This window comes from Eptesicus fuscus, chromosome 11 (assembly GCF_027574615.1).
Source record: "Eptesicus fuscus isolate TK198812 chromosome 11, DD_ASM_mEF_20220401, whole genome shotgun sequence".
NCBI lineage: Eukaryota > Metazoa > Chordata > Mammalia > Chiroptera > Vespertilionidae > Eptesicus > Eptesicus fuscus.
This window is the reverse complement of record NC_072483.1, coordinates 80,863,468-80,887,525: the sequence shown is the minus strand read 5'-3', so window position 1 is coordinate 80,887,525 and position 24,058 is coordinate 80,863,468. Positions and strand designations below refer to the sequence as shown.

The 24,058-nt window shown below is 38.7% G+C and overlaps 1 protein-coding gene across 1 annotated transcript in view; it reads left to right on the top strand.

Moving 5' to 3' along the window:
- ADAM23 (ADAM metallopeptidase domain 23) overlaps positions 1-24,058 on the top strand; it is a 147,807-nt gene that overhangs the window by 101,964 nt on the left and 21,785 nt on the right. The window contains exons 12-22 of the mRNA XM_008145240.3: positions 281-365; positions 1,288-1,378; positions 3,659-3,707; positions 5,878-5,977; positions 9,559-9,630; positions 10,240-10,329; positions 11,388-11,468; positions 18,005-18,055; positions 18,648-18,711; positions 19,996-20,101; positions 22,682-22,801. Coding sequence (XP_008143462.2) covers positions 281-365; positions 1,288-1,378; positions 3,659-3,707; positions 5,878-5,977; positions 9,559-9,630; positions 10,240-10,329; positions 11,388-11,468; positions 18,005-18,055; positions 18,648-18,711; positions 19,996-20,101; positions 22,682-22,801 — 909 coding nt within the window. The remainder of the gene's footprint in view (positions 1-280; positions 366-1,287; positions 1,379-3,658; positions 3,708-5,877; positions 5,978-9,558; positions 9,631-10,239; positions 10,330-11,387; positions 11,469-18,004; positions 18,056-18,647; positions 18,712-19,995; positions 20,102-22,681; positions 22,802-24,058) is intronic.

Below are 24,058 nucleotides of genomic sequence, written 5' to 3'. Positions count from 1 at the left end.
TCTATTGGAAGAAAATCAAGAGTTTGTGTCCTCAATCCTGAGCTCGTACATAATGCTTAGTAGGGGCTCAGTTAATATTTGCTCAACTGAGATTATTAACATAACATAAATTTAAAGGTTTTTATGACAGCTTAAATTTCAATGTTTTTAAAATGCAGTTTTTGATTATTGTGAAGGAGGATGACTTGGGGGTGTTCAATGCAGGAGAGTAGACATGTTTTGGGAGAGCTTATGTGATGGTCACTACACTGGCTTCCTAATACCGATTTTCTTCCTTAAGGCGCGTGACATTCCACTATAAGAGAAGCAGTCTGAGTTACTTCGGAGGTGTCTGTTCTCGAACAAGGGGAGTTGGTGTGAATGAGGTAAAATCTGGCAGTGTTCTTAAAGTAGAGCTTTATCTTTGCATCTGATCTGATCCCTTCCCCCGCTCCCCACCCCGTGGCCCAGTTTACATCCTTCCTCTGGCCTGTTTAGAATGATAATGACGAGAATACAGTGTGAATGTTTATAATAATAAATAAACCTTGTAAGAAAAGAGGTATTGTTTCATTTCATAATGATAGTTTTCCTATTTATCAGGCAAGTGCAAGCCAAAGAGGTTTTTGGGCCTCTATAGATACATTTTTACAAGCTTGTTAATCCCTTACAATTATTTTTGAAAATTATAATGCTCTTTTGCCCAAGTGAGGTTTAACTCATTTACATAAAAGAATTTGTGATTGTATCTACTCAGCATCTCTGTTTTGTCCCTATGTAAATTTTTTTTATATTTATGCCTTCTACCTACCTATCTGTAGATGTAATTGAAGCAATTATTTCCTTAATCTCAGTTTCTTCATTTATGTAAAGAAAATTCTGATAACAGTTGGCAATAGCACCCAAAGAGCTGAACCAACTGTATCTAAACCTTGATCCATACCAGAGTATTCCAGCTTATCCTCATAACCATCCTTCAGTGGAGTCCTCTTGACACACTTCTAGGAAGTTTAATTTTTCTTGGTTTGATATGAGTTGAGTTGGGGCACAACCTTTTATGACTTGTATGTTACGATACCACGTGAGAGGAGAGCATCAAATTTGGAGAGGTGCCATGTAGTAACAGAGGCTTTCTGCTTCCTGGGCCCAGTTGCCAGGAAGGAGTGATAAAGGAGCAGATGCTGCTTTCTGATGCTGTGAGGCTCTACTTAGGGAACTGAGATGTTACATGGTGATGATGAAGAAATAATAACTAGTTTTGTGCACTCTCTCAAATGTTTCCCACACACTTTCAACTCTGAAAAACAGTATGGTCTTCCAATGGCAGTGGCACAAGTATTATCGCAGAGCCTGGCTCAAAACCTTGGAATCCAATGGGAACCTTCTAGCAGAAAGCCAAGTATGTACACCGACCTTCTTACTCACTTGCATGTCTGTGCAATGCATGACCAGTTAACAAATACGTATTTTCCTTTTCTAAGTCATTGTAGTTTAATTGCAGTGTATCTCCTTCCTCTAAAACAATGATAAGATGAGCAACTTAAGGTAATTCTCACTATGTTTGGGTTGTAGAAATGTCTTTTTTTTTCAAAGTCCTTAAAAACATACTCACTTTCTCAGAGTGTGATCAGCGTTCTCGTACTGTGGAGTGTCGGGGTGGTGACACCTCACCCTTTGGGTCCTAACCACCTGAGTATAGATACACGATGCCCCAGGGAGGGGGCTCCTCCACTAGTTTAATAAGAGTACAAGTGGATCAGGAAATTGCTTAGATCTAGAGTCAAAAAGGAGCTCAAACTCAACTTACCCACCTACCTACCTCTAACTAAACTCATCCACCAGTCCCAGCAAGAAACGATAGAGAAGAAGCCTCCTGGACAGGACCCTGGTCCAGGGCCTTGTGAGCATGGGGGCAGGTGGTAGAGGATATACTCTAGTGGGCAGGCAGGGCTGAGAGGAGTGCAAACAGAGCCACAGATCCCAGCCGGTAGGAAAATGCAGCCAGTGACTGGGGGGTGTTCCTCTGGTCATTGATCAGACGAGGGGTGGATGGAAGGGCAGACCTGAGTTTCCAGTGACAAAGTGTTTAAGGCCCACGGTAGTGTTAGGGGTCCATGAAAAATTTTAATTTCTTTAAAAATCAGAATAAAATCCAATGTGGATTATATTCCTCTTTATACCAACACAATAGTAAAATATAATTTCTAATACATTTTGTGGTTGAAGGCAAAAGTGCCTAGGACTCACATAATGCAATCCCGTGGAAGGAAAGACCAAGATGTTCGCTCAAATTATTCTCTTAATTTGGAATGAAATGGAAGTTTCCTTCCCCTGTGAGAATATCAGACACCAGGTGTAAATATTCCCGCTCCCCAACCTCCCCAGAGAAGGAGGAAATGTACCTTAATATTTACATTTTATACTTTTTGACTACTATCAAATAATTGTCCTTAATGCATAGTATTATGGAAACTTGAAGTAAAAATCCAAGAGCTTCTCTATACTCTTTATGGGCATCACATTATGGATATGTTAAGTCTAGTGGCACTTATCTCCACAGACTTTCATTTATCAAAATCTTGCTCAGAGTATTTGCTTTCCCAAGAAAACAGCACACACGAAAGGAGGTTCATCAGCTGGCTTAGATGCCTTAAAACCAGAAAGGAGTAGGACCAGGTTTACCACCTTATTTGAAAACCCTGAAGCCCGGAAGAGGCCAGTGCTGGGGTCAGCTGAGAGGTGTTACTGAGTTGGATGATGGGATAGGGTGAGAAATAAGTGTTCATTAATGCCTGGCATAGTTCCTTTCTTCCTAAAATTCTTAATTCCTTTGTGAATTGTTTGTTTAGCTAGATAATTATTAGTTCTGAGCTTTTAATTATAAAAAATCAATTTGTAAGTCTTTCTTTAAAATTATGATAGAAAAGAGAATAGGAAAAAATAAGTGACAAGAATAACCCGTCACAATATCAATATGTCAGTCTTTGGTATCTATGTTAATGGTTGTTATTTAATTTAAATGATTATTTACATGTCTATTTTAGATTGCTCTCTTTTACCAAACCTTTTAGCCTAGCGTTCTTCAAGTCTCTGGCCGAACCTTGTTCTGACCGTAGCAAATTGGACTCTAACTTCCAGTATGCTCTGGGAGCAGGACGGCGATGATGGCTCATTGCATTTGTGCCGTAGAGCAGTACAGTGGACAGAGAGCACACAGGTTACCACGTCATGTGAGGCCCAGGACCACCCTGGCGTCTAAGCAGAGAGACACCTTCCCCATTTTAGAGATGGAAACACTGAACCCCAAGACATGCTAAGTCGCTTCCCTAGGGGACCCTTTCACCAAGGAGAGCTTGGACCACAACGAAAGCTTTCTGTTGTCCAGACCAGGGTACTTTTCATTAAACATTGGAATAGGGATTTAATTGAGTTCTCTGAGTTACAATAATGAGGAGAGGCACAATTGTATTTCTTGCCCGCTGTTAGGAGGTGACCTTTACTTCTGGAAAGAATGAAGACATATTGATTTAAAGGAAGTCGATTTTGCTCTGTGAGACGTCACTGTCTGTACCTATGAGTGGAATTAGAATTAAGAAATTATTGAAGAGCTGTACTGCAAATGACAGATGTGACTTTCGTTGTTTCTCTTTTCTTCTGTTGCTTTGTTTCCTTGGACTAGAATGTGACTGCACAGAATCCTGGGGAGGCTGCATAATGGAGGAAACAGGGTAAATTTTCATATACGTGCGTTTGATGAATGTCTTTCACTGAAATTGCTGCATATAATTAGATACACAATCTCTCGGTACTGGTCTTTTAGGCTAAGCACTTAGTATAAATTCAATAATTAATTATCTGATATTTTAAAAATGAAAGGACTAATTTACTTTATATTTTAATTTTTTATTTAAAGTTGATGGTAAGTGTAAGACATAGTAACTACTTCTACGTCTATTAACCCTTAAAGATAGCACAGTATTAAATGCTTCTAAGTTTAATAGAGGTATTAATTTTTTAGTACACTTAAAATAAAAGCTGGTTGTCTACCTGAAGCAGTCAGTGAAAATCAATTTAGTCATCAATTTGTATCTTAAGGAACTCGCCAATAGATATGTTGCTGTATTAAAAATTGTATTATACTGCTTATATAATCAATACTTTTTTTTTTTATTAAGACAGGTCGTGTCTAAATTAGGTAGTCTTCTACTGATAGACATTTGAACATTTCCTCACCTACCTCCTCTCTGCCCCAGAGCTTCCATTGCTTCTGGGCACCAAGGCCTGGAAACATTGCTCTCTTTCCCAGGGACCCTTCGTCCATGGGAACCTCTGCCCCAAGGCCCCCTGAGCTAGAACCTTCTCCTTATAGATGGGAGAGGTTTCTCACCCTGGTGCCTCTCCTACTTCTTGGCCCCATTCCCAACATCTGTTCAACACATCGGCCATTTCGAGTGCTACCCCCATCGCTAAGAGCCCCAGTTGCCAGAAACCTGAGCTGCTTGGACAGAGTCCCTTTCTTATTCTTCCACCAGGAGTTCAGCTCACAGGACAAACAGGAGTATGAGCATGAGGGTTTGCAGAGAGAGAGTCAGCCATTCTGCCTGCTATTTTAGAACACAGAAACTGCATGGTCCCCTTGCTGTTGAACCATATTTTAGTCATATTATGGCTTAAGCAGGCTTTTTGGAGGACTGCTATAGGAAAGTAACACTGCTTATAATATTGTAGAGGTAGGTATCTAAACTCCCAATTTCAAAATGACTTCTTTCTTTTTATTAAATTTATTGGGGTGATATTTGTTAATAAGATTATATAGGTTTCAAGTATAAATTTTTATGATATATGATCTTCATATTGCATTGTGTGCCCACCATCCAAAGTCAAATCATCTTCCATCACCATGTATTTGATCCCCTTTAAATGAATTTTTGGAGACTACATATAGGATATGATAAAACTAACATTAACATGCATTTTTTCAAGTACACATTTCTGTGCAGTTCTTGTAAGAGATCACTGTCAACAATGGCAGATTTCACCTTCTTCCATACACTGCCCTCCTATATCAGGATACAGAGAATTATTGGATTACCTCCTGGCATAAGTGGCCTTTCAAATTTCAAATCAAGTACTATTACAAATATGCTCAAGGAATTAATGTGCATGATTTAGTTTAACCTTGACTATGTGTATAACATTCCCCTCTGTACTGACTGACATAGAGATAGTAATTTGATTAATCAAATCATAGAGAAGCTCATATTGTAATCCTACTAAATCATGAATGTCACCCAATAATAGTATTTGTGATTGAGAACAGGGAGCTATTATTCACAGGAGCTTACCCTAATTCTGTTTGTATTGTGTGTATGTACACTAAAAGCATAAATGCATATACACCCAGATATACATCGTCTAACACATCCTTTTAGGGCTTTCTTGTTTACCAGAATTGTTTTGCTAAAACTTGCATTATATAATCATTAATAAATTGACCCTTACAACTCCCTCCTCAAAATAAAAAAACAATCTAGTGGGTTCCTGAGGTCTGTTTATTCAGGACAGAGGCAAAAAAGTGCCTACCTTTACTGAGATCAAATAAAAATAACCACATTTTAAAATGCAGACTTAACGAAGAAGTTTTGTGATGAGCTTTTCAAAAACTCTTGGAAGGCCAGGCATGAAAAAGCTTGGATGCTGAGGAGGTTGTCACCTAGCCCCAGGTTATTTTTATAAACTCGATCACACACACTTCTTTGCCGATTTGAACACAAGTACCTTGTCAAAATTTGTGTAGAATCATCTGAGTCCAGAGTGAATGTTTTGTTCTAAATCCAGGGTTTTAATTTTCTTCTCCGATGACTTCTTTTTTACATAGTTGATTCTTTATTTCCTCAGGGTATCCCATTCCAGAAAATTCTCAAAGTGCAGCATTTTGGAATATAGAGACTTTTTACAGAGAGGGGGTGGAGCCTGCCTATTCAACAGGCCAACAAAGGTTAGTAACCTAGGAAGTGTAATTCTCTCTCTCCATCTCTCTCTCTCTCTCTCTCTCTCTCTCTCTCTCTCTCTCTCTCTCTCTCTCTCAATGGAACAGTGCCAAGTATCAGATACTTGTCTTGGAAAGCAGGGTTGTTGTCAATAGATTAATATTTAGTTATCAAAGGCTTTCTCATGTTGAAGACTGAGACACTGGGACCTGTTTAAATGAACTATAGTTTTACTGTTCTAAATCTGTTTTTTAGTGCTAACTGCTGCACTCTCTCCCAACCCTCTCCCCAAACAGTCTTTTAATTAAAATATATCTGAAATTTCATGTTAGGGTTTTTACCCTGCTGCTAAAAAATAGTGGGTTACATTAAGATATATTGCTTTAAGTTATTTCTCTGACAAAAATTCCATTTGCCCTTAACATTCTCTCTAGGGGTATAACTAATGTCTTCACCCTCCCCTTCCCTCCCCTCCCCCCTTTTCTTTTCCCCTCCCTCCCTCCCCTCCCTCCCCTCCCCTCCCCCCTCCCTTCCCCTCCTCCCTCTTTCCTTCCACCCATCCTATCTTTTTTTTAAAAAAAAAAAATATTTTTATTGATCTTCAGAGAGAGGAAGGGAGAGGGATAAAGACAGAAACAGCGATGAGAGAGACACATTGATTGGCTGCCTCCTGTACAGCCCTCTATTGGGGTCAGGTCAAGGGCCCTAACCGGGAATCAAACCACAGACCTCTTGGTTCATGGGTCAGTGCTCAACCACTGAACCACACCAGCTGGGCCTTTCTTCCTCTCTCTCTCTCTTCCTCCCTCCCTCCCCCTTCCTTCCTTCCTTCCTTCCTTCCTTCCTTCCTTCCTTCCTTCCTTCCTTCCTTCCCTTCCTTCCTTCCTTCCTCTCTCATAGTCTATTCTCCCAGAAAAGAAGCATTTCTAATATCAGAGAGCCAAAAAAATGGGCCAAGTATTTAAGGATCCCATGAACACATATATGTATTTATATTATACAGTCTCTTTACTTGAGAAGGTCCACATTGTCAATTGACATTTCATTGAAGTTCATATCATAATCCCTTATCCACAAATTTCTTCATTCAAAAGCTCTGAAAATTGGAAGTGTTTTTTATGAGTTTGCAGAAGACACAGTAGACAGTGACACTTGTCCTGAACTGAAAATCTTTATCCCTCATAGTGTGAATATTTGGAAGTCTTACTGTGGAAATATTAATGTGTTTGATTATAGGGCATCTACCAGGCTCCTCAGGCTTATTACATGGAACATGGTAAATGCATCATACTTTTCTAAAATCCAGAAAAGCCAGAATCCTCAAATTCACTAGATATAAAGCTTTTGGTATGGGACTACAGACCTATGGTAATATGTTTAGAAGAAGTTGCTCAACAGACAAAAAGTCAGGGTTGGTGCTAATTAGCAGATGGTATAGACATTCTAACATTGCACATTTCATATTTCCTTTAAGTCAAAACAAGTCCATTGCTATACAAAGTGTTTAACACATTGCAAATTGAGAGAGCAGTGAAATCATGTTAGCCTTTTAAAAAAAATCAGTACTAATGTGGGTAACTGACAGAATAATTTATTCCTATCCCCATAATTAAGTGATACTGCTATAGCCAGGGGATGGTAGTTTGATGCCTGACATTTGTATAGAATCTCAGTACGGCTGCAGAAAAAGAAATAGGAATTTTAAAGTGAACTTGCATCATTAAAACTTGGCTGCCTGCCTTTTATGACATTCATCTCAATGCAACAGAAACCTGACAACTCCAGAGTGTATAAAATGGATGCAATGAGTAATGATGAATTAATGTGAGCAACTGGTATTTTGAATGCAATGCATGTGGCCAATTTTACCTGCCTAGCAGCTCACCAACTAATTATAAGCATCACACGTGAGGCAACAACACTGAGTTGTTGGGAAAGGTTAAGATTTCGAGTGTGTGTGTATAAGGATCCATCACTAGATGTCTGACATTGCCTGTGAGTGGAAAGAAAATGATTCCAGTAAGCTGGAAACTAAATAAAAGTAACCATCTACCTTTAATTTTAAAAGTTAGTAAATATGAAGTTGTTTTTCTTTTAAAATGGCATATTAGCATGTTTTTTAAAAAGCCCCTTTGGATTCCAGTGAACGAGTTTGTATGCATGTAACAAAGAACTGACTTTTTTCAAATGTTTTCAGTCAATGAATGTATGGATGCACGTTTTATGTGTTTTTACATGACCTATGTGCATCTTTTTCATGCTGTGGGGACCTTCCCAAGGCCATGTTTTCCATGTGGTGTGCCACAGTAACCTGTCTCAAGAGGAGAGTCCTAAGGTTACATGTTCCGGTCTGCCCTTCCCTTTTCCATTTTCTCCTGCTTGCTGATCAAAATACCGCAGGCATTAGGACTGTTGATTTCATTCATTGGACTTGCCCACTGGGGAGTCCCACCAAGTCTCCTGGAAACCTTCCTTGTTTCTTATAATAGTTCTCCTTCCTGGAAGTGGAAGGGGGATCAGATCTTTCTCAGGTGGACTCAGTGGAAGCCACCCCTGGCTTGGGTATGTGATGTTGGTGGGGAAGGAGTCTCTTTCTCCCTCTCCTACTCATGGCTCGGAGAATTGGGTTGGGGTGTGCTGGACATGCACAGAGGAATCTTGCCCAGGTTAAGGGAAATAGGAATGGTTCCCATAAAAAACTGCTTCCACAATTGGCTGCAATAGTGTTTATCTGGTGAGCAAGTTCATAGCATCAGGGGGTGGTTTATTGTAGACAGTTGACTCTTCCATTGCTCCTGGAAGGACCGAGAGATTTCTGTACATCCATGTATATGTTTGCATATGTACTTAATATGCTTCAGGCAGTATGGATTTATTTTCAATGAGAATGATGGGAGTGGATTTCCAGCCACATTTTTTTCTAAACTTCTTTGTATTTACTTGATTGTATATATCACATTTGGCTGGACTGAAATATTTTTATCTTTTTGACAATTTTGATGTCTTCTAAGCTGGCTTGGGATAAGTCAGCAAATTAGATATATGAGCCTTATTAGCAATGCACCTTAGCTCCATTAGCAAATATGAGAATTGATCCATTCTTATTGACAACTTATCTCCATTAAAAGTAACTGGGATGATGGAGGTCACCTCTGGAGCCCATCACCATAGAATCCTCCAAGAGATATTGCCCCATTTAAAACATGGGTTTTAGCCCTACCGGTTTGCTCGGTCTGCAGACTGAAGGGTCCCCAGTGCCCGGGTTGTGGGGTTGATCCCCAGTAGGGGGTGTGCAGGAGGCAGCCGATCAATGATTCTCTCTCATCATTGATGTTTCTATCTCTCTCTCCCTTCCTCTCTGAAATCAATAAAAATATATTAAAAAAATAAAACATGGGTTTTATAAGTGTTATTAATAAGTGAACAGTATTTCCCACACAGACATCATTTATAAGATGCCATTGCAACAGATCACAAAAAGAATATCACAGGATAGCTGATTCAAGGGCCATATATGTGGCCTGATTGGTGTGCTGATTTTCTGTGATAAATTAAAATGTTTTTCCTTTCTCTCCCTAATGGCCCTCAGCTATTTGAGCCCACAGAATGTGGAAACGGATACGTAGAAGCTGGGGAGGAATGTGATTGTGGTTTCCATGTGGTAGGTATAAGAGTTCTTTTTTACCTTCAGCACAGCACCTACGCAGAGCAAACACGAATAGCATTAGTGAGACGCCTGCAATATCATTCACTGTGGTCTCGCTGCCTTTCTTTCTGATCTTGCTCATCAATGCTTAATCCCAGCTCAGACACAGCGTTAGAATTAATCATGTCCTTACGGCCCTGTCTGCGAAAACCTCATGGATCCTTCTAATCAAATTCTCTACCTCTTAAAAATTCATAGCTCACAGTTATCCCAGACAAGTTTTACCAAATCACAAAACAGTCTTTCTGTGTTGTGTATTATTTTTGTCTTTATAAAACTGGATTGAGTATTAAGAATGTAATAGAGCTAGCCAAGGGTGGGATGGCCGCTCAGGAATAAGGTGACATTGTGGTAGAGAAGCCCTTTCATAGAAGATCACGCTTTGTTGAGAAACAGGGCAGGAAGGAATGTGTCATTGTCCAAGTGATTAATTCTTTCCTGAAGTATTTGCTTACTATTGTATGAATCCCCTCATCTGGATTATGCGTAAGTCCTACGTGGAGAGCATGTTGAATGGACCAGTGGGGAAGCGTCCTGACGTACTCACCGAAGTGCTTTTTCTAGGAATGCTATGGACTGTGCTGTAAGAAGTGCTCTCTCTCCAATGGGGCCCACTGCAGCGATGGGCCCTGCTGCAACAATACCTCATGTCTGGTGAGTTTCCTGACAGCTCCGTCTCTCTTTTCACTGACGTATGGGCCAGATATCTCAGTGTATACAAGTAAAAAATGGAGGCCTTCTGAAATAAACATTAAGAGTTGTCCTGTTAACGCAGATGAGAACCAGGTTAAATGGTTGAATAGAAGAGGAACAATCCCTGTGGTCTTTTTATTTTAGACTCTGAGCATAAAAGCTACGTGCTCATAGTTTTACATTTGGCTTTTTAAATCCCCTATCAAGGCAAAAAAAAAAAAAAAAACTAGATGAGGAAGTCATGTATGACTGTATGTCTATATGTGTGTAGACACATAGTTGCTTCTACCTATAGAGACCAGTTAATTTTTTAAAAGTCATTAAAAAAATCTTACCTTTCTCGCCTATAAAAACCTCTAATATTCCTTTTACCTATAAAATTACACAGTTTGATTATTCAATATCAATGGGTATTATACATATGGTATTCAAGAAGATTCCAGCTTAGTTTATACTCACCTTATGTGCCCTACCAGGTTATACGTTGCTTGCAGGTAATTCCTTAATCTTTTACTTATCTCCAATCAGACCAACCAAATGCCTTGTATACAGTAGGTCTTCACTGGTGTTACTGAAGGAAACCATTGACATTTGATTGCATATATTTAGTTAAAGCAAGATTAACATCCAAGTTCATAAAGTTAATTAGTAAACCTTGGGTGGGTAAATACACCTCCAGAGAAATCTTAAATATTTGTATTTCAGTGTTTTGCCACTCGTTTGTCTCTAGCCACACCAGTGTTTCTTCTTTACATAATTGCCATTACATTGTCTTTTAAAAATAATACTCCGAGACAGTGGGTTTTGAAATCCAAACATTTACTCTCTTGGTTAATGATTCATATTTACTACGAAGAGTGAGAACTGGGCATTGCCCTCCTTCTGCAGCTATCTTGCTAATTCATACAAAGAGTTTGGTGATGGTTGTGAGAGTATCAGAATTACTGGTGAACATCAGAATGCTAACTCTAAGAAATATTAATTAGTACTAGCTCCTAACATTGGTTTTCAATTTGCAGTTCCAGCCAAGAGGATACGAATGTCGGGATGCTGTGAATGGGTGTGATATTACCGAGTATTGTACTGGGGACTCTGGCCAGGTATGGCAAACTGAGGTTTAGGTAATACATTTTACTTGTAAATGCACATTTTAAAGCTTTCCATTTGGATTACATATGTGCATATGCTTTGGCTCCTTTGTTTTTTTGTTTTGTTTTCTAGTAGTTTTCCAGCCTGCCTTTATTCTAGGAATCTCTTTTTCTTCCAAGTTTCCTTTTCATAATTAGTTCCCTTTATATGGTTTATACCCAACTAATTGATTCTTCTTTCTTGGTTCCCACATCTAAACCACTAATGAAGCACTAATGTACTGTTTACAAACATTTTTAAGCCACAAAACCCTTTTTTTTAAAAAAAAAAAAAAACAAAATTTTGGGTGGGAGCCTAAGATAGAAAGCAGGAAGCAAGCAGCACTGCTCTGGGTGAAGTGGGACTGGGAGCAGGAGTCCTGCCCTCTCCGCTCTGTAACTGTCTGGTGGCACGGCTGATGTGCTTTGGCACGATCTTCTCCCACTAAAATTATTATAACATATAATTAATGCTGGCTTATAACATTCCTTCTTTATGTAATTTGTATGCTTTTAAACATTTATGTCATGTCATTTTAAGTCTTTATTTGTCATTCATATGGACATTTTTTGAGCACCTACTATATGGCAAGCACTGCTGTAAAAGTTGGGATGTGATAGGGATCCCGATGGACAGTGCTTGCTCTTCTGGAACTTACGTTCTGCAGGGCGGAGAAAGGCAAATGAGTGAACAAAAATGCCAGAGGGTGATAAGGGCTAAGCATAAAATAAGGCGATGTGCAAAAACCGATGGAGTGGGGTTTCAGGTGGAGTGCTCGGGTATATTTTCTTGGAGGAGTAGGCATTTACATAGAAACGGCTCATCAGGAGCTTGGCAGAAAGCAGCAAGTACAGGAGGTTGGCTTCTTCAAGAAATGGAATGAAAGAGAGGAGACTCGTGGGAACATTCAGAGAGGAAGCCAGGAATCAGGACAGGTAGGAACGTGGTAAGAAATCTAGATTTCACTGGACCTTCGTATTCATTCTGACATCACTGAAAAGCATTTCCCCATACCATGACACATTTATTACATAAAAATCCTTTTTTACGATTGCATGAGAGTCTGTCATGTGTATTAGTTGGTTTCTGTATCCAGTGGTGGATATTTAGATTTTTGGCAACTTTTTAGAATTAGAATTAATATGACAGTGAATACCTTTATGCATTTTTAAGACTGTTTTCTTGTTGGGAGTTAGCTAATTAGGGTAAGTTTCTAGGAGTAGAGTTACCTATTGCCAGGTTTTGTGTTATCCAAGGAGCTACCAATAAATAGAGTACAGATGCAGGCCAGAATATCATTTTTATAATTGAAAATGGCCAAGATAAAAGTCATAGCTTAGTGTGAGGCTAAATGGGCCTCTTTATAGATCCCAGGTTCAGGCTGTAGAACAGGTAATTGACAAAATTGGGTCTGGAGTGGCCTCTCCCTGCAGAGCCTGGCCTTGCCTTGCATGTCATGTAGAGAGAGTATGATTTATGTGAGTAGGCAAGAGAGAATGGCAGAACTGAGCCAGAATACCCAATTATTCCTCCCAAGTTTATCAAGCAGTCAACCACTCTACCTCCTGGGGAAGAAGTGAATAAAGAGCAGAGAGTGGTTGGAGTTACACTGAATTTCCTTCACTGGAAGGATGGGAGGAGAGGGAAACAAAGGTTCCTAATCGACCTCTTTGAAAGTTCTTGATATACACTGAGTGGCCAGATTATTATGATCTCTGAATGTAAATAATCTGGCCACTCAGTGTATATCCTATGTAATAAAAGGCTAATATGCAAATTGTCCCCTCGACCAGGAGTTCGACCAGCAGGCAGGCCGGCCAATCTCCCATGTCCCCTCCCCCTGGCTAGGCCGGCCAGACCCCACCCATGCATGAATTCATGCACAGGGCCTCTAATATATACATATATATGTGTGTATATATGAATATATATATATGTGTGTGTGTGTGTGTGTGTGTGTATACACACACACACACACACACACACACACACACACACTGAGTGGCCAGATTATTATGTGTTCGGAGATCATAATAATCTGGCCACTCAGTGTATATCATGAGACTCCATCCAAGTGGACCCTTGTAAGGATATGGTACACTTGAAATGTGTTCAGGCTGTTCTTTTATGATTTTTCTGTGCATCTCTTTTTTTCCCCTTATATATTTTTATTGATTTCAGAGAGGAAGGGAGAGGGACAGAGAGATAGAAACATCAATGATGAGAGAGAAACATTGTTTGGCTGCCTCCTGCATGCCCCACACTGGGGATCAAGCCCCAAACCCAGGCATATGCTCTGACCTGGAATTGAACCGTAACCTCCTGGTTCATAGATCAACGCTCAACCACTGAGCCAGGCTGGCCGGGCCGTATCTCTTTCTTATATTTAAATATGTAAATTGGATTCTTTGGAATTTTCTTACAATATAGTGGCAAAATATAAGAATTGTGGACTCTGTTTCATGACAAGTATACTGACATTCCTGAATTACTGTTTCACTGAGTTATATTTTTAGTTTTGTAGGATAATACTATTTTTATACCCATCATATATTGTTTTTGGTCTGTGTATTCAGCTCTTTTAGAAGTATGTTTTTTCCATTTCAACCTTTAACTCCTGAATTGCCATATAATTTATCAGAAATAAGGCTTTTATAATAAGAGCTCTGTGTTCAACTGAATATTTTATTGTCTAAATTTTTTTTAAATGTGATTTTTAATCTCATTTATCTAAGGTAAAAACTGTACTGTTAATTTCTCAGTGGCATATTAGAATAACATGTTCTGTTAGGAGTAATTTCTTTATATGATCTGAATGAACCTGAAATAGATCATTGGCGGGAAAGGAGTTAAATGCCCTCAAATTCTTGGGCTTTGTAGGAGGCAGCAAACTTTAAATTTAATTGATATTAATAATGATTAAGAAATTGTGACCTCTGAGAATTTCTGCATCTCTGAGAATGAGTATTATTGGCAACATTATGACTTTATCTCTTTTATCTCATAGTATGTTTTTGCTTAATTTTGATATTAGCATTAACTGATACCTTTGAGCTACTTTTATTTTTATTTATTTATTGAGTTTAGAGAGAGAGAAAGGAAGAGAAAGAAAGACCGATTTGTTATTCTACTTACTTATGCATTCATTGGTTGATTCTTGTATCTGACTGGGGGTCAAGTCCTCAACCTTGGTGTATCAGAATGATGTTCCAACCAACTGAGCACCCAGCCAAGGCCTGAGCTGCTTTTTAAGTTCACAATTTATAACAGAATAAACAATACTGAGAGAACTCCTTGGCAAACAATACTGGCTGATATGACAAATATGTTTTAGGAAGATGTGGGAAATGTTTTTTTGTTAGCACCATGAAATATGCCATCTAAAGGGGTAGTAGAACACAATTTAAAGTAAGCCCATTTAACTGCTATTTGCACTGTTGAAGTCTGCCTCAAGTGAACCCTCTTGTACAGCATAAAGGTGGGGACTGGCATGGCTTTTGGAGACCAAACTATACCAAAGGCGTATTACTGCATGGGCAGCATAAGGTACACAGATTTATGGTTCTTCTGCTTTAAATGTCTCCAGAGACCATAAAACAGTCCATAATTTCCCTTGTTAAATGTTTCAACGATAAGCAACTGGCTTTTTATTAGCTTAAACTGAACATAAATTGATTGGAAATCTTCTTGCATGTAGCTATGACAGCTTATAATTAGGTGAAGTAAAGCATTTTTTTTTCATTAGTAAAGAATTCTGTGAGTTCTTTCCTATTGAAACATCACAAATATGACAAATTAATTTTAGACCCTGATGTGCCTATTATGGTAGCGGCATTTCTTTTTCATTTTTGCTCAGCGTGGTTGTATTTGTCTTGAAGTAAGTGAATAATTAATGTTAGTTGATTAATACGATAATAGCTGTGTTTTGAGTGGATTTGGATGAACGAAAGAGACCACAGGGATCTCTGATTTTTGTGTAGTTGGCCCAGTATGCCAGGTTTTGGGCTGGTAATTATATCCTTTGAATAGTCACCATCAGGTTGAATGAAAAGCTGTGGTGAATAAAAGCTTATATAAGAGTCAGATAATCTGTAGAAAGATGTAGAATCCAACCACTTGATCTCAACGTGTTCCTTAGTAAGTTACTGCTTCTTAGCAATTCTAAATTAGTTCTGTTAGCTTTCTGTAGTGAACTTGACAAACAGCTTGATATGTACAGAATAGAATAACTTAATTGTATCTGTATGGCTGTTCTATTTATTTTCCCAGTCAGCCAATAGTGATTGAGCATCTACTCAATAATAATTGAGCCCAGTTTTGTTCTAGGCACCAGGGGAGGCAGCAGGGAATAAAACACAAAATCCGTGTCTGCATGGAGCTCTCATTAGGATAGGACAATAGACATACAAATAAGTAAAATACAGTAGGTCCTCACCTAACATCGTCGATAGGTTCTTGGAAATTGTTATTTTAAGTGTAAGGACGTCTAACAACCAAGTTTACCAGAGGCTAATTGATATGAACAAGAGCTAAGTTCCTATGGGCCTTTTCTTGTCACAGAGACATCACCAAACTTTTAAGGACCCACAACACTTCTTATATTAAACATTAAAATAAATGTGAGCCATACAGATATTTAAGAAGGATGAACAAAAATAAGTAAGATCATTCTTTTTCAACCCACTTATTGCAGTTCACGGTCATGGTTGCCTGGAGCCTGTCCCAACCCTGGTTGTGCAAAGCGGGAACTCTTCTGGGCAGGACACCCTCCCATGCGGGGCGCACTCACACCCACCCACGCTCACTCACACTGGGACACTTAGGCCAATCACCCATGTGCACATCTTTGGGATGTGGGAAGAAACCGGTGTCCCTGGAGAAAACTCCTGCAGACACGGGCAGACCCTGCTAACTCCACACAGACAGTGGCCCTGCCTGGGAATCCGTTTTTATTTTTCGTTCTCATCAATGTTATAACAAAATGATGTTATTCGAGGACCTGCTGTATATGAATAGTCAGTTGCTAATAAGTACGATGGAGAAGAAAAACAAAACAAAGGAGGGAATGGGGAGCAGAGAAGGCCAGCCTGGGAGGGGCTATGGTTCTGAAGAGCATGGTCAGGGAAGGCTTCTCTGAAATGCTGATACTTGAGCAAAGCCCTAAAGAAGACAAAGGAGCAAGCCATGCAGAAATCGGGGGCGTGGGTGGGTGGGCAATGGAAGGAAGAGCCAGGGCAAAGGCCACAGGGTGGCAGGATGCCCGGCACCTTCACGTGCAGTCAGATCAGTCATGGCAGAGCGTAGGAATGAGGTCAGGGAGAGGATGGGGTCGGGGCAGCATTGGAGCAGATCGTGCTGAACTTGGAAAGCCGTGAGGAAGTTGGGAAGCCACTGAGCAGAGAGGTGGCACGGTCTGGTTCATGTTTTTTAAAGGGACACTCTGGTAGCTGGATAGACTACAAGGCGAGGAGGGTGGAAGCAGGGGAATTGGCTGGAGACTGTTGCATAATCCAAGTGAGAGGTGGTGAAGGGTTGGACCAGGCGTTTCCAGTGGAGATGGAGAAAAGTGGTCAGGCAGTAATGACATTTTGAAGGGTGGGCTATTGGGATTTTTTTGACGGACTAGAAAAAGAGAGGTAGAGGATGCCTCCAATTATTTGAGGCCTGAATAATTGAAAGAGTGCGACTGTCCTTTACTGAGGAGGTGATAGAAAACCAAGGGAGGTCTTGGTGCATACTGCTGTGTTTCTTACTGACTTGCCACACCTGTGTATTTTTTTTTTCCTTTTCATATTTGCTTTGAACACTGTGGTGGAGACTTTGAATTGAATTTTTTTTATCTCTCTTACATGTGGTAAACACTTCAACTTAATGTATTCAGGGTAATTTGGGGTGAAAAATGAAGTGTACTTTAAAATAATTATTTGATAGATAGACCTGAAAAAAGAAATTTCCATCACATCAGGATTGTTCTAGTAACAGGGCTGTGGTTCAAGAGGTCAGAAATGTAATGGAGATTCGTCACTTACACTGAGCTGAAAGGCAGGTTATTTTTTTTCTTTTTTAATAATGTGGCCTCGAGGTGAGCGTCGTGGGTGTCAGATATAGATTTGACATTTTTCACAGAGCTGAGCCAGTCTGTAAATTAGTTCCTGAATGTGTCCACTCCTACATCACAAGATGACTCATATCCTGTCATTGTCCATTTTAATCCCTTCCACTTTTCACTCTGCAGGCAAGTGAATGTAAGTTATTATTCTAGCCTACTTCGTGGAAAACAGAGAAACAAAAAAGCACCCACTGCGTGGACCTCATTTATTTATTTTTACCAATAATGGGAGAATTAATTTGGATAATCTACTTAAGGAGTTAGTCATATTTTTTAAAGCATTTCCAATTATATGTTCACCATGCTTGATTTATTTTTGTGTGTGTTTTTACATATTGTGCACATAACCTGAAGGAACTTAACATGATGAGCATTAACTAAAAAGATTATATTTTTCAGTGCCCACCAAATCTTCATAAACAAGATGGATATGCATGCAATCAAAATCAGGTATGCTGGGCTATACATTTTAAGTGTTAAATTTAAAAAGATTAGTTTGCTAGATGCTTGTTTTAAATAAATACAAGTTTGAAAGGAAATTACAACTCAAACAATAGTAAATTATTACAGTGGTCCTCTGATCCGGAGTTGCTTTGTGTCGTATGACATACTAACTGTATTATATTTACCTCTGATGACAAATTGTCCAGATTAAGGGCAAGAATTAGGAATCTAATTTATTGAGTTGTAACTATCTTCACTACCAGTCTGTTTATTTTGAAAAAATATGGCAATCTGTTATAACGTGGGTCCCCTCTCCCCAAAGCCATGTTATAACCTAACTATTCACAAACAAAAGAAGCTAAAAATCATCTTGGTATCACCCAAAGAAATTTAGCAATTGCTATTTACCATAAAGTTTTAAATTTTAGAGGATTAGATTTAAAGAGCTGTACTATGAGGTCTGTTCTGAGTTTTAGATTTTAACTGTTATTCTTCTGCTTGTCTGAAGATGTTTGTGCTTCTCATTTTCACTGTGAAAATTTTGGGGGAAACAGAACTGGCTCCGGGTGCCTCATAAGGTGTGTGTTCTTGTCCTCAGGGTCGCTGCTACAGTGGGGAGTGCAAGACCCGGGACAACCAATGTCAGTACATCTGGGGAACAAGTAGGTTGCGTTTTCCTGTTGATGCTCACACACAGGTTTCTCTTCATATTGTCCTTCTCTGCCTGCCTTGCTGAGAGAGATGTACAGCTTGGAGTGAGGTTTTAAAAAAGTCTAGAAAATGGTGAGATAAAGAGAACTGTGAATCTTAGTCACAGAACCACAGGAACACCTGCTGAAGTTGGGGGCTTGTGTGAGAACCCAAGAGCGCCATTCAGTGCTTGTGGTGGTAAGAGAAGGGACAGTACCTCCATGCAAAGATCGGGTTGAGTGTAGCGGTCACGTTCGTTACCCAGCCACTTGCATAATTTATTTTGTATCTTGGATTTAACATTTATCCCCCCAACTTAGCTGTCTCTTCTTTTACCCCAGGAAAGTTCCAGCTCTTATTTTTTAAATTCTGTAATTTGCTGTTGTCATTGTGAAGCGAAGAAATGCAGGTATTGCCCAAAGTGCAGACTGATAGAGATTCGGATCCATGGTCATGATTCTTGGCACGTTCCCTGCCTCTTAATACACGTGTTATCGTCCTGACATTTGCAGTGCCTCCCAGTGAACTTCCCATAATGAGAGCCAGACCAGAGGAGAGAGAAATGGGTCTGCTCTGCTGGCTGAGGCTGGTCACCCCCAAAGATACAGAAAGCACACAAAAGGGGAATATAGAGGCCTTGCACAGTGCTTTCAGTGTTTGGCAAATACCATCTACCTGGAAGATTTACTTTTGGGGCTTCAGTTTTGACCCAGGAAAGGTAATAGAGGCATATTTTCTTTTTTTTTAAAAAAAAGGTTTAAATGTTAAAATCCAATTTTCAAGGTAAAATTTCAGTCGGCTAAGACTTTGTGGTATCTCCTAATATTAATATAAAGCAGGACTAAGTGTGTTTATATGTTTTCTATGTGTCACTTCACTAATTACTGCTGATGATCATTCCTACTTCCTCCCCTCAAACCTGCCAGCAAGAATTGGGAGTACATTTGTTTCTCAAGTTAAAAGTAGCGGTGTGTTGGAGCTGTCTTGCATTAGCTTGTGAGAGCCAACTGTTAAAATGTCAGGACTTTCAGAAGCCAGTTGACAACACACTGAGACCTTGAAGTTAGCCATGTGGCACACCATGGAAATTTACATAATGGTATTTACACCATGGGAACTGGTAAATGCTACAAATGAGAATCATTTTATCATTTTAATTTTTTTGGAGAATCAGTTGTCGAACGTTTACCAGCACACAACTGGTTATAGATAACAAAGAGAACTAAAATGAATCTTCTCTTGCTCATCTCCAAAAGAGGCTTCAGGGTCTGACAAGTTCTGCTATGAAAAGCTGAACACAGAAGGCACGGAGAAGGGAAACTGTGGGAAGGATGGAGACCGATGGATTCAGTGCAGCAAACAGTGAGTGCTCAGCTTTGGGGCCTGATGAGCGGATGGAAAGGCCTGGTTCAAATGTGAAATGGCACAAAATAAATGTCACTGATTTTTTATAATGTTCCGTTATTTCAAATTTTAAAGAATGCATATAAAAATACGTTGGGATATCTAGAAGCAGATGGCCACGGACTGACCTTTCTATGCACAGACTCACATCATTTCTGTAAAATTCAGAATATTTCTCATATACTTTATTTTACTTGATGCTTGTTTTGAAGAGATACATTGCCAAGGGATTACAAATTAATATTAGTATATACAGAGTTCTATAAGCAACATATGTAGGCCTTTTATATTTTGGGGACCATTCAAAGTAAAATAACGTATTGTTGATCATGTCACGAGTATAGTACCATTTGATTTAATTGAAGATCTAATGTCTGTATCAGAAGTTTTTATTCCCTTCTGAAAAGCGACTATTTAGGGCATACTGGAGGCATCTTTACTGAGGAAATGAGATATTTTCAGAGCCCATCAGTGATATTTTCCCTTTGATTAGTTGAGGAAAGTAAATATTGTGATTTAATTATTAACTCAGTGACTTGGATCTATGGGACCTTTAGGTTATAGGCCAAAGATCCTCTGTTTTCCTTCCATAACAATGAGGATTCTTCCCCCAGTTTTGAAGCAGAGCAAGGATTTAATGGAAGTTTTTATTTCTCTAGTTTATGGTTTCTATGTGGAACTTTACAAAATTTTGCAATTCCATTTAGTTTTTGGTGATGGATCAGGCTTTACAAGACAACAAATCTTTGATGATAATTTCTTAAAAATTAACCCAAGATATAGAACAGAGCTTCCCACTGGATGTCTCACGAGTAGGGTACAGATTATGTACAGTGTTCAGCCCTTGAGGTGCCAGGGAGGAGGAAAAGTGGGACCCAAAGTTGTCAAAGTCCATGGGGTGGGAAACCTCTAGATTAGATCAGGTTTATTCATTAACTCATTGTCATACACAGATCTGATCATTTCTCTGTGTCTTCAAAAAGTTTTGGAGGTATTGGATTAGACCATTATAAAATACAGCTTTTGAATATCTGGTAACAGAATATCCAACCACCACTGAGTTAAAGAAAATGGGTTTTCTGAAACTTTTAACAATTGTGAAATATAACAGATAAACAGGAAAATGAATAATATACAAATATACATTCTATCAAATAATTAGGGAGTGACCTCCCATGTAACCTCTACCTGGATGAAGATATAGAACATTGAAGCATCCCAGAAAATTATCTTCCCCTCATTTTGACTTTATGGCAGTCTCTTTTTTTTTTTTTTTTGCTTTTCTTTAGAGTTTTACTGCCTAACTTTTCATCTCTAAATGATGTAGTTTGCCAACAGTTTTGGTAACTTTATAGAAAAGGAATCATAATTTCTGTGTTATTTTGTATTTGGCTTAAGTTCATTTTTTTGTTTATTTGTTTGACTTCCATTCATATTCCTAGTAATATACCACCGTTTACCCCTCCATTCTACGTTGGTGGCCATTTCGATGTTTCCATGTTTTGGCTATTAGGAGCCATGCTGCTGCGAACATTCTTGACATGTAACTTGGTACACATTTGGACACATTGATCTGAGTCTCGTACCTAGAAGAAAAATTACAGAACCATGGGTGTATATTTTCAGTGCCACCAAGTGGCGTCACACTGTTTTCCTTTTAAGTGGTTGTACTAGTAAACCCTACCAGCCGTGAGAATTTGGAACAACACTCTCACCAGTGCTTGGTGTTACAGGCTTTTCACTTTTATCTGTTCTGGTGGGTGTGAACTGCTCTATGGTTGTGGTTTTAATTTGCATTTCCCTGATTACAGATGGAATTTAGTACATTTTCATGCATATTTTAGACAATGGATTTCCTTTTTTTTTTTTTTTTGGTGAAATGTTACTTCTATTCTTAGTCCCCCCCCCCCTTTTTTTTTTTAAAAAAGAAATGTATTGTTTACTTAAATAGGCTACAGGTAGATGCCATCATGATGGGTGAGTCATTTAATAATGTCACTAAGGACCCAGATGATTCTGCCCCTCTGCTCTGTAATCCATTGCATGTTGCGTTTGGACCCTTATGCTTGTGAACTTAATAATTGCAAGTTAGATGTAGAGGCTCCACATTCAAAGGCAGGAAGCAGGATCCTCCTGTCAGGCAATAACCTTTCATCCAGAAAGCAAATTTTCCCAGCAGCTTCCTAGCCAGCTTTTTCTCACTTCTCAACACCCAGGGGCCACTTTTAGCTCTAGGAGGAAAAGAAGGAGGGATGGCTAGGAAAGAGGGTACAGGAAGTGGAAGGGCATGGCCAGCTTAGATGCCAGTCACGACATCTTTCAGGGCTGAGCACTTTGCTTCCCCCAGACAAAATTGTGATCCTGCTAGTTAGGAAGGAGGGGCGTCATAGGCAACCAACAATATCTGATTGAGTGTTTTTGTTTAGAAAGAAAGATAATATTTTCATATTTTGAATATATATGGACTGAATAGTTTTGATTTTTTTGAGCATGATTCCTCTTGTCTTATTCTTTTTTAAAAAATTTTAACCTGTTTAGTGATGTGTTCTGTGGATTTCTACTCTGTACCAACCTTACCCGAGCTCCACGTATTGGTCAACTTCAGGGAGAGATCATCCCAACTTCCTTCTATCATCAAGGCCGGGTGATTGACTGCAGGTAACATATTAAATATTGGAAAAACCTAAAGAATCATGAGAATTACAAATTTAGAAAAACCAAAGGACCTTTTTCCATTTCTTACAAGAGGAATGTTGATTGAGATTTTTATTATCACCTTTCATGTTAAGAGTCATTTAAAAACAAAGTTTTATCTAGATTTGCAAATTACATTTGTTTAAAAATTGTACCAGTTATTAGTAGGAGACATTCTTTGTAATTATAATCTGAAGGGTAGAATTATGTTATCTATTTTGACCCACGATTAAAGCTTTAAGCATTGGAATATGTCACTATTTGAACACTATGTGTGTTTTATTTTTTATGACCAAAAAAATTTTAAGCTTTACTTCATTCAGACATGTCTGATTTAGAAGATGGTTTAATAAATACTTAATCATTTAGAGAAAATATTTATTAAAATATTATTTATAGCTAGAGACAAATGTTTTATATCCAATTACCTATGAGCACAAGACACAGAAAATATGAGGATTATTTTTAAAGCCAGGGAGTCATATTATATTCCAAATAATCCTTGTCCCTTCAAAGTAGTCATAATTCTAAGATGCTGTGCTCTCATTCAAATAGTACTGAAAGGGTTGCTTAAAACACTTTTGGGATCCCCCCTACAGAATTGCCTTCAGCATCTGCAAATTTTTATCCTTAGTATCCCCAGAGGGGCAGACCTTCAACTTATGTGAGTGAATATATAAGATCAGGAAACAACCCAAAAATTTTTGAACAAAATTTAATAAATAGATGGGTAACCAAATTGCACAATGCTGTCTTGAGCAAATGATTGCTGTTTTTCTGTCTTTTAAATGGCTCTGAAGGCAATTCTAACAGGATCTTAGACAGCAAATCCTTCCTGGAATAAGTTTGTTGTCTTCAAATATAGTTTGATGCACACAAGCTTCCTTTGAATCTGTAAGTTTTCACATGTCTCTAGATATAACAGCCTTGTTAAATTATGTTGTTATATTTTAAGTTGGTATATTTGTAAACTATTCAGCAAGGTACTCTATTAGTAATTATAGCATTGACTATTATTTAAATTCAACTTGTTTCTAACTTTAAAATTTTAGTAGTAAATATTAATAGAGAGGAACCAGTTTACTTTTTCAAACATGAACAATCCAATCCTCTAAAGTAATAATAATTTCCAAAATGGTTTTCATTTTGCTATTTTTGCTCAACTTCTGCCTTTTTGTATTGTGACCCATCTGAAAGCCTTGGAGAGCTAATGATAAGATT